At 55.5% G+C, this 9,567-nt stretch overlaps 1 protein-coding gene across 1 annotated transcript; it reads left to right on the top strand.

The window, feature by feature from the left end:
- The first annotated feature begins 1,738 nt into the window (after nucleotides 1-1,738).
- On the top strand, nucleotides 1,739-5,526 carry RRAS (RAS related). Its single transcript, XM_020885621.2, has 6 exons — nucleotides 1,739-1,942; nucleotides 3,775-3,862; nucleotides 3,973-4,075; nucleotides 4,154-4,262; nucleotides 5,020-5,138; nucleotides 5,219-5,526. The coding sequence occupies exons 1-6, from the start codon at nucleotides 1,790-1,792 to the stop codon at nucleotides 5,301-5,303; spliced, it is 657 nt and encodes a 218-aa protein (XP_020741280.1). The 5' UTR covers nucleotides 1,739-1,789; the 3' UTR covers nucleotides 5,304-5,526.
- Nucleotides 5,527-9,567: the final 4,041 nt, after the last annotated feature.

Below are 9,567 nucleotides of genomic sequence, written 5' to 3' on the forward strand. Positions count from 1 at the left end.
CTGGTGAGAAGGCTTCGGACTCAGTTTCCCAGCAGCCAACGGGACACATGGGCAGGGTGCGCGCGACGCACGCCGGGAGGCGTAGTCCGCGCGTCGCCTTTGCCGCGCGGGGACAGCAAGGGGATGAGGGGTGAAGTGGGAGGGGTAGCGGTAGCCCGCGATTAGGCCCCATAGTGCCCTGCACGCGCGCGGAAAGAGCGGCGGAAAAGGAAGTGACGTAAGAGCGATCAAGCCTGACAGATGCAAGGGACTTGTAGTTCCACGGAGTGTGCCGTAGGGAAAAATATGCAGGACTGGTAGGAAGATGCCCCGCCTACATTCTAGGGAGGGATCCCCGAATCCCGATACCAAGTCCTCGCTAAATTTAGAACCTCGGAGCCCGACCCTACAGCCTCTTCCTCATTTAGAACAGAAAAGCCCAAACTCCTCTCACTCAGAGCGGAGTATCCGAACTCATATTTCCCTCCTCATGGGACTGTGGTTCAACCGGTAAAGAATCCGCCTGCAATACGGGAGACCTGTGTTCGATCCCTGGGTTGGGAAGATTCCCTGGAGGAGGGCATAGCAACCCCGTCCAGTATTCTTGCCTGGAGAATCCCCATGGACAGAGGAGCCTACAGTCCACGGGGTCGCAACGAGTCGGACACGACAGAGCGACTAAGCACACATGGGGCTCAGAAATCTGAGCCCTTCTTCCTTTTAGATCCAGGAGTCAGACCCTCTGGTCTTCCATAGACCATTCCTGATCTCAGGCAAATACCTTACACTAACACAGGTGTTCGGGTTTACTAAGTCCCTCGGGTCCAGGACTTCCGGTCCCTAGCCCCTGCAACCACTGAATCCAAGAGTCTGGGTTCTCAGCTCTCTCCTTTACCGAACCTAGTAGTAAGGACCCCCTGGCCCCCTCCTTCCAAGGGTCCAGGAGTTCAAACCTTCAGCCCTATTCTCTCCTAGGGACTCAGGGGTCTGGGTTTCCCTCCTAGAGACCCTGGGGTCTCAGTTTTCTCCTCTCTCAAGACCCAGAAATCTTGACCCTAGACCGTTCATAACCCAGGCATCCCGGCTTGAGCGAGCTGGCTCATGAATTAGGAATGCAGTGATCTCACGGCCCCTCCCTGCCCAGTTAGCCGCTGTCCCCCTCCAGGGCCCCATCTTCCCTCCCAGTCTGTCTTCCGCTTGGCTGGGACAGCAGGGACCGGAAGCCTGGGTCCCTTAGCGGGCGGAGCCTCCAGCATCCAGCCCAGACATCCGGGTCGGGAGCTTGGCTAGGATCCCAGGTCGGAGGCTGAGCTTCTCTTCAAGACTTGCTTCTTTCTCAGAGCGCGCCTATATACGGCCGCGCGCGAGTACTTGAACTCCGCCTACTAGAACAAGGCCTCGGGCATGGCGTCCTAAGAAACTGCATCCCTGGGTTTCTCATTTGCATAGCCCCACCCCGAACGATCTTCTCAACCCGTCCGCCGAGAGAATGAGGGCTTTATTAGCATAGCTCCGCCCCCAGGCGGCCCGCCAGCAGAGAGCGCGTGGCGCCGCTCCGGGTGAGCACAGCTCTCTATTAGCATTCTCCTGCTCCACTTGGAATTCCCCTTCTTGGCGAACGCCGGTCGCCTACCCTTATTAGCATAGCTCCTCCTTTTCCCAGGCCTTGCCTCCTCCTTAAGTGTCCGGAGACACTAGCCCTTCTCGCTGGAGCTCATGATTATGCAGTAGCCTTATTAGCTTGGCCCGCCCCTACGCCCCGCCCGGTTCCCCCCTAGGCGGTAGCGGCGGCAGAGGCAGCGGTGGCGAAATGAGCAGCGGGGCGGCGTCCGGGACAGGGCGGGGGCGGCCCCGGGGCGGGGTGCCGGGACCCGGGGACCCCCCACCCAGCGAGACACACAAGCTGGTGGTCGTGGGCGGCGGCGGCGTGGGCAAGAGCGCGCTGACCATCCAGTTCATCCAGGTAGAGGGCCCTCACCCGGGGGGGTGCCCCCGGGACCTAGAACTGAGCCCTTTGCAGGATCCCAGAGCTCCTGTTTCCCCTCGATCCATCACTCAGCCCCTTCTATGAGGCCCTCTAATCTTAAAAGAAATCCCCTCAGATGTGACTCTGAGCCCCTCGGGGCCTCCACCCCCCACACACGAGGGACTTTCCTCCTGTACTTGTGTCCTGAGACCCACCACCCCATCCCTAGTACTCAGAACCCCGCTTCCCTGCTGATCTGACCCTGGGTGCCTCCTGGGAGCACCCTAAATCCAGAAGTCACCCCATCCAGACCCTAAGCACTCTCACGGGCCCCCACCCTCCCAGGTGCCACCTCCCCTCACCCTGAGCCCCATCTCCTCCAAATCCCAGATCCCAGCTTCCCCTCTGAGCCACCCAGAACCTAACTAGGAGAATGCCCCTGAGATTCCCCCAGTCAGATTCTGCCCTCTGGCCATTCCAGAGAACTCTAAGATCCCAAATTCTCGGAATCCCCCATCCCCCCAGACAGAGACCCTCGCCCCCGCCAGCCTTCCCCAAGGAAAACCAACCACTTCTCCATCTTGAGTCGTCCTCCACTCCGATTCCCCGAGTCCCTCTCTGAAAATCTGGCTAGTCCTCAAATCATCTCCACGGAGGAATCCCCCAGATTCCTGACACCCCCAGAGAGACCTGCTCCTTGAGAGTGTCTCTGATATCTTAAATGCGTCTCCAGGGTCTTTAAGACTCTCTAGACTCTATATTCTAGGGCAAATCTCCCAGATGCTCCTGAGCTCAGCCCCAGTTCTCACCACTGAGCTTCCCCTTTGCAGACACACCCCTCAGTCCCCTAGGGCTAGATCCCTCCCTCACCAAACACCCCTCAAACAGGCAGAATGCAGCCTGCAGACCCCCAGATGCCAGGTCATCACTTCTCTCCTGAAAACCCACCTCTGCGTGGGAAACTTCCACCCCATTGCCAAGGGAAACCCTCCCAACCTCAGAGAAACCCGAGAAAGGTGTCTGTCTGCTACTGAGATGCTACGGCAGAGCTCTCCCACCAAGAGACCCCTGCCAGCACCTGCCTGGGAGCTCCTGTCTGTGTAGAGAAAGGCCCCAGCCCTGGGCCCCTTGCACCCAGGGGCAGACCCAAAACTGGCCCAAAGCCTGGCTGGAGGCGGGCGGGACCGGGCAGGAAGGGAGGGGCCGGCCTGCGGGCGGGGCAGCTTCGCCGCTGCCGGATTGGAACCGGGACCTTCCCTTGGGAGGAGACACTGCCCGAGGAGGAGGAGGAGGAGTAGGGGCAGAGGGAGGAGGGGGCGGGGGGGGGGGGGGGAGAGGGAAGAGAAAAAGGAGGAGGAGAAGAGAGAGCTAGACAGGCAGATATTCTGCACAGCAACAGCTCCCAATAACCAAGCACCTACTATGCCCAAGTGATGTGTTAAATACTGAACAGGGGCTTTCCCTGAATCTCACAAACCCTGGATTAAGCCTATAGCTATTTTTATCCTCATTTTTCAAATAATAAAAGGGAGGTTCACAGAGGGGAACTGATTTAAAAGGGAAGTGATTCGTCCAGTGCCACACAGCCAGGATGTAATGACGATGCCAGGAATGTACTTTATACCAGAAAAACAGAGAGGAGTAGGAGACAGAGCGAAGAGTCTGGGGAAGGCAATGGGAAGGCACAGAGACCCAGAGAAAGAGAGACAGACTCAGGGAGGGGAAGAGACCCCGAAGGAAGGAGGCCGAGAAAGTCAGGGCTCGGAGGCCAGGCTACATCACCTTTGCTGGGATGCCGCAATAACGAGGTCCTCTCCCCGTCCCACCAGTCCTACTTCGTGTCTGACTACGACCCCACTATTGAAGACTCCTACACGAAAATCTGCACTGTGGATGGAGTGCCAGCCCGGCTAGACAGTGAGGATGGCAGGGGCGATGGTGGGGGGAAGGGTGGCAGGGCTGAGGGCTCGTGGGGGTGGCTGGTGGGACCCTCGTCCCCTTGGAGACCCTTCTCCCTCTCTCTGCAGTCCTGGACACTGCTGGCCAGGAGGAGTTTGGTGCCATGCGGGAACAGTACATGCGTGCAGGCCACGGCTTCCTGCTGGTGTTCGCCATTAATGACAGGCAGAGGTGAGAGTGATGGGATGGGGGGGCAGGGAGGGGGTGCGGGGAGAGAGCAGCTGGCTGGACCTCTGGCTTCATCTGCAGTTTCAACGAAGTGGGCAAGCTTTTCACACAGATCCTTCGAGTCAAGGACCGAGACGACTTCCCCATCGTGTTGGTTGGCAACAAGGCAGATCTGGAAACACAGCGCCAGGTCTGGGATCCCCCCTACCCCCAACCCTGACCCCATCTCGGTCTGAGATGCTCCTTCTGGCACACCTTTTGAGGCTCCTCACGTCAACATCCTCCTCTGACTCCCTCGGTCTGCAGCCACGCACCCCACTAGTCATAGCTTCTGAGTCCCCAACGTTGCGCATATGGGAGTTCTCAGGAGAGGTGGTTGAATGGGAAAAAGGGTGCCTCCCCCAGGGTCCACCAGCCCCAGCATTGTTCCGTCCTATCCCCTCCTCTTGCTCCCACCTGGAGCCTGGCCTCAGCCTCCTCTGGATTTCTCCCCTCCAGTCAACCTCCCGCTCCAGCTGCCCCTCTGCTCACACCCCAGCTCGGCCATCTGGCCCTTGATGCCCACTCCTGTGGTCCTCTTCTTTCCTTCCTCCGTTCTCACCATTTCCCTATACACACAGACTGTGATTTCCACACAGAACTCATCTTTTCGATTAAGGCCTTGGAGCTTTGCTTGGGCCTCTGCCGGGAACACCCTGACTTTTCTCTGCCTGACAACTCAGGAAGGTCTGCGGCACCTTCCCTGACTCCCTACTTACATGGCACCCAGCCCCTTGGGCTCCTCCGTTGTGATCACCCTGGTCCTTTTCCTCTTCACTTGAGCCTCCGCAGTACGTTACCCCAGTTAGAGCACATGGTATATCTTTCTGCCTCCCCCCTACCCCGGCTGGGACTAGCCTTGCCAGCAGGCACCTGACTCCTCCATATCCCACCCGCCCCCCTCCCAGGTCCCCCGATCTGAAGCCTCCACCTTCAGTGCCTCCCACCACGTGGCCTACTTCGAAGCTTCCGCCAAACTGCGCCTCAATGTGGATGAGGCCTTCGAGCAGCTGGTGCGGGCTGTCCGGTGAGCTGAGCCCCCTTCACATGATCCCCCTCGTCCCCTAAGCCCCCACTCCACCCAAACTCACCAGCCTCTTCCCACAGGAAGTACCAGGAACAAGAGCTCCCGCCCTCCCCGCCCAGCGCCCCCAGGAAGAAGGCCAGAGGCTGCCCCTGTGTCCTCCTGTAGGGACCAGCTGCTCTCGCCGAGCACCCTTCCCCATCTGGGGCTCCCAGGACACACTACACCCCCACCCGCGATTCCTGGCCTCCCCCCCGGGGGCCATCACATGCTGTGCCTTCTGTCACCGCTGCCTTCCCCCACCCGAGCCCCAGGGTGAGGGCTCCCGGGCACCCGGGTCACTGCTGTATATAACTCCCCTCCCCAGAGAAATAAACGTCACTGCCAAGAAGGTGTTTTGTTTTTTTTTTTTATAAAAGGGACCGGGTGAACCCAAGGCCTGTGCACACTCACTAAAGCCTAGCTCCAGCGAGAACCATCGGATCTAAGACCCTTTGCTCAGGGCAGGGACAAGCTGAGCCGGCCGTCTGACCCCCACTTCCTCTCTTAACAGATTCCACCCTTTTCTGTCTCACTGGGCATTTTGTTGAGATGAGGATTAATGTTTGAGTGGGGACTTCCCTGGCAGTCTAGTGGTTAAGACTTTGCCTTCCAAGGCAGGGATCCCTGGTTAGAAAACTAAGATTCCCACAGGCAGGCAGGGAGGAGCTGGTGGCGGGGGCGGGGGTAAATAAAAAAACTATTTTTTCTGGAACATTCTAGAACTGCACTTTTCAGTCTGGTAGCCGGAAGCTACATGTGGCTATTTAAATTAACTTCAATGTAAAAACTCAGTGCCTGAGTCACACAGCCGCATTCAAAAGTTCAGCATTCACACGTGTGACTTAGCGGCTACTACCCGCACCCCACACCCCACCCCCACTGCCATGGGCAGGGCACACACACAATATTCTCATTACTGCAGAAAGGTCTGTTGGACAGAGGTGGTGTTCTAGGAGGCTCCGAGACCTTGGAGACAGGCAGCAACTGCTGCGAACTGTGCCCACCTGCCTCCCACCTCCAATGTGTATTGAGAAAGGCGGTTTGGCTGCAGAAGTGAGAAGGGACAGGTGGGCAGGTGTTTAAGGAGCAGGTTCTCAGTTCCAGAAAGCTTTCAGTTGGACTGACATCTGAGTCTCAAACTTTAATTCAACTGGAGGCTGGTGTGGAGGCACCCCTCCTGCCAGCCTCTCCCCTGGGGTGGGGGGTGGGACTGAAGTGTAGGGCATCTTAAGGTGACAACAGTTTGGGGATCAGGACCCCCAATTCTGTACTGAAGCTGCTAACTCGGAAGACTAGAGCCAGAACCGGAGAACACCACTCCCCCGTTGCCCAGGCCCATCAGACAGGGCATCTTTTTTTAAAAAAATATTTCCTTATTTGGCTGCACCAGGTCTTAGTTTTGGCATGGGATCTAGTTCCCAGACCAGGGATCAAACCCAGGGCCCGTGCACTAAGAACACAGTCTTAGCCACTGCACCTCCAGAGAAGTCCCAGACAGACCATCTTTGAACTCCAATATACCAAACCAGAAATCTCAACCAAGATGTCCGTGTCTCCAAGAACTTTGGTCCCCACCGGACTATCGTTAACAGTCAACTATCTCTTCCCCCCACCCCCACATGGGCTAAGTCTCAACAGAATTTCTGGGCCCTAATCCCCAAATGCTCCCTTCACACCCACCCCAGAACCTGCTTCCCAATTCTGGGGTGAGTGATGACCCCACGTGGCCCCTGGCAGCAGGCTGCCTGAGTTCCAATCCGGTGCTGACCCTCCTAGGCAAGTGCCTTTGGGCAAGTGCTTCTGTTTTTACATCTGCAAAGTGGGGGAGACTGCAGTTACTTCCCATGGTCACAGGCCTTTAGGAACCAAATCTGCACCCAGAGGATGAAAGCAGCGCCTGGGAGGTACCCCACACTCAGGAGTGATGACAGAGTTCTCCAGTCTTCGAAGCATGAAGGTCCCTCTGTATTCCAGATTAGGACAATGATTAGCTAAAGATCCCTTTCCGGGTTTCATTATCACAGAATCCTTGGCCTGGGTTCAACCTTCCGCCCTGGGAATAAGAGTGGCTTAGATGTATTGTGCTGTGTTTCCCCTCCCTTCCCCAGTGTCCACTCCCCCAGAAGAACCTCTGTTCAGCAAAGGCCTCCCCTGTGGGACAGGGGGATGTTTCATTTAAGATCTGACAGCTCCACCTAAGCCCCAGCCAGGGGCGAGCTCCTCTTAACAGGAACCAGGGGGACTCCTGCTAACTCCTCTCCCCCCGGCTCCTACCACTGACTCGCCACTAGCAGAGGCCTTAGTCTTTCCTGTGTTGTCTACTGGGGTTAAGTTCTGGCTGGGACACCTCGTTTCTCAGAAGACCAAGATGCACTCCGAGAAAGTGACGAAAGCTACTTGCTTGCCCCTAAAAAAGGCACAGATACAAAACCCACATGACAACTGGCAGGCCATTTTTGGAAAGTTTGCAGCCACCACCATGCCAAAGCTCATCAGACAACAGCGAAGAGGCTGGGCTGGCCCAGTTGGCATCTGCCTAGGTTAACTGTGTGCCTGTCTCTGGTTCCTGCCCTCCCCTGGGCTTGTCAATGATTTCAAATCTCTTGGGGGTTTTACTGTCCCTCTTTATCCATCTTTGCAGTTCTCTGCCTCTCCTCCCTTTTCACCATCTCTTGGACCACAACCAAACCTCTCAGTGTCTCCTGCTATGCACTGAACAGAGCTTCAAAAAGTTTTCCTTTGTCTTGGCAGAAGCCCATTTTACAGATAACAAAGCTGAGGGTGGAGCTATTATCCAACTTGTCTGGTCAGTGCTGGAGCTGATATATGAATTTGGGCAGTTGAATTCTGAAGGCCAACCACAAGGTAACTCTGTCCCCAGAAGGATGATACTGCCTCTGCAGTTCACCTTCTGAACATTTCTTCCAAATTCTACCCTGGGACAGCCCAGGAACCTTTGGTCCCAATTTGACATCGGCAGCCCAGAACTGAGAAATGTGACACTCCCTTGCAGAGGCTGCATGCATGTGCTATAGGTCAGAGTTCAAGGACACTAATGACTCATCTTAATTCCATGATTCTAGAAAGTAAACGGCATTCACTCTGTCATGGTCCTCAGTGTTACTAGCAGTCCTCTATTGTATAAAACTAAGGCTCTAGAATTGACCACATTGTTTATGATCTAGCCAATATCCAAGGTTCTAGAAGAGGAGTTCTTCCTCAGTTTCACCTGGAAGAGAATCTAGAATGCTGAATATCCACCTTATACTTCCTGTTGGATCTCTACCCACTGACCAGCCACTCTCAACACTGACTCCAGAGTTCTAGAATACCAATGGTCTCCTTTTGAGGATATATCCAAGATCTAGAACAATGGCTTACTCACTACCTTATAGGCTGGGTTCTAGTAGACACCAGTTGACCTCCAAATTGTTAACCCTCTTATTCTAGAACATTGTTCCTCAAACTTCAACGCATATTAGAATCCTCCCAGGATTTTATTTTAAAAATGGGTTCTGACTCAGGGCTGAGAAAGAACCCAAGCTACATCTCTACCAGCTCTGAGGTCTCCAGGAAGGCATGAGAAGACAGGAATTCACATTCAACTCTGCAGGCTGACCTCTAAAATGCCAACCCGCCCTGGAACCCTACCTCAAGTATGAGAACCCTCAAGCCTACCTCAGGGAGCCAAGAGAAAGCTGGTTAACTCCTGACACCCATCACGGCCTGGACTGGTTTAAAAATAACACCCCCAAATTCTTATACTTTTCCCTTCACAAAGTAGAGCTTGACTCCCCTCCTTGAGTGTGTGCTGGGCTTAACGACCCTCCTCTGATGAACAGTGTGGCAGAAGCAGTGGAGTACAGTGTCTCAGGTTAGGACATAAAGATCTAGTGGCCTCCTCCTTGATCTCTCCTTCCAATCACGCACTCTGGGGGAAGCCAGCTGTCACGTCTGGAAGACTCTTAAGCCATCCTATGGTTATGCTTGTCCACATGACAAGCAACTGAGGTCTCCAGCCAACAGCCACGTGAGTGAGCCACCTTAGAGCAGATCCTTCCTCTCCCGTCAAACCCATGAGGGATGCACCCTCATGCCTGACCCTAATACCACCCGACTAACTAGCTCCCTAATTCCGGAGCTCAGAAACCCTACGATATAAATGTTTGTTGTTTTCAAGTTATTAAGTTTTGGGGTGGGCTAATTTGTTACACAGCAAGACATAATGGAAAACAGTGACCCCAGCTCAACCACCTTCCAGGGCTCTAGAAAAGCCACATTCCAGATTCCGGACTCTCTGCCCATGTCACACGCGCCTCCCCCCCCCCCCCCCCAGGCCCCACCCCGCAGCCCTGCCACGCCGCAGGACAGAGGCACTCCAGCCAGCCGA

This window comes from Odocoileus virginianus, chromosome 20 (assembly GCF_023699985.2).
Source record: "Odocoileus virginianus isolate 20LAN1187 ecotype Illinois chromosome 20, Ovbor_1.2, whole genome shotgun sequence".
Lineage (NCBI taxonomy): Eukaryota > Metazoa > Chordata > Mammalia > Artiodactyla > Cervidae > Odocoileus > Odocoileus virginianus.

Coding starts and splice junctions, on each gene's coding strand:
- RRAS (XM_020885621.2), top strand. CDS start 1,790: ATGAGCAGCGGGGCGGCGTCCGGGACAGGGCGGGGGCGGCCCCGGGGC. Junction 1,943..3,774: donor TGACCATCCAGTTCATCCAG/GTAGAGGGCCCT, acceptor CCGTCCCACCAG/TCCTACTTCGTGTCTGACTA. Junction 4,263..5,019: donor ATCTGGAAACACAGCGCCAG/GTCTGGGATCCC, acceptor CCCCCCTCCCAG/GTCCCCCGATCTGAAGCCTC.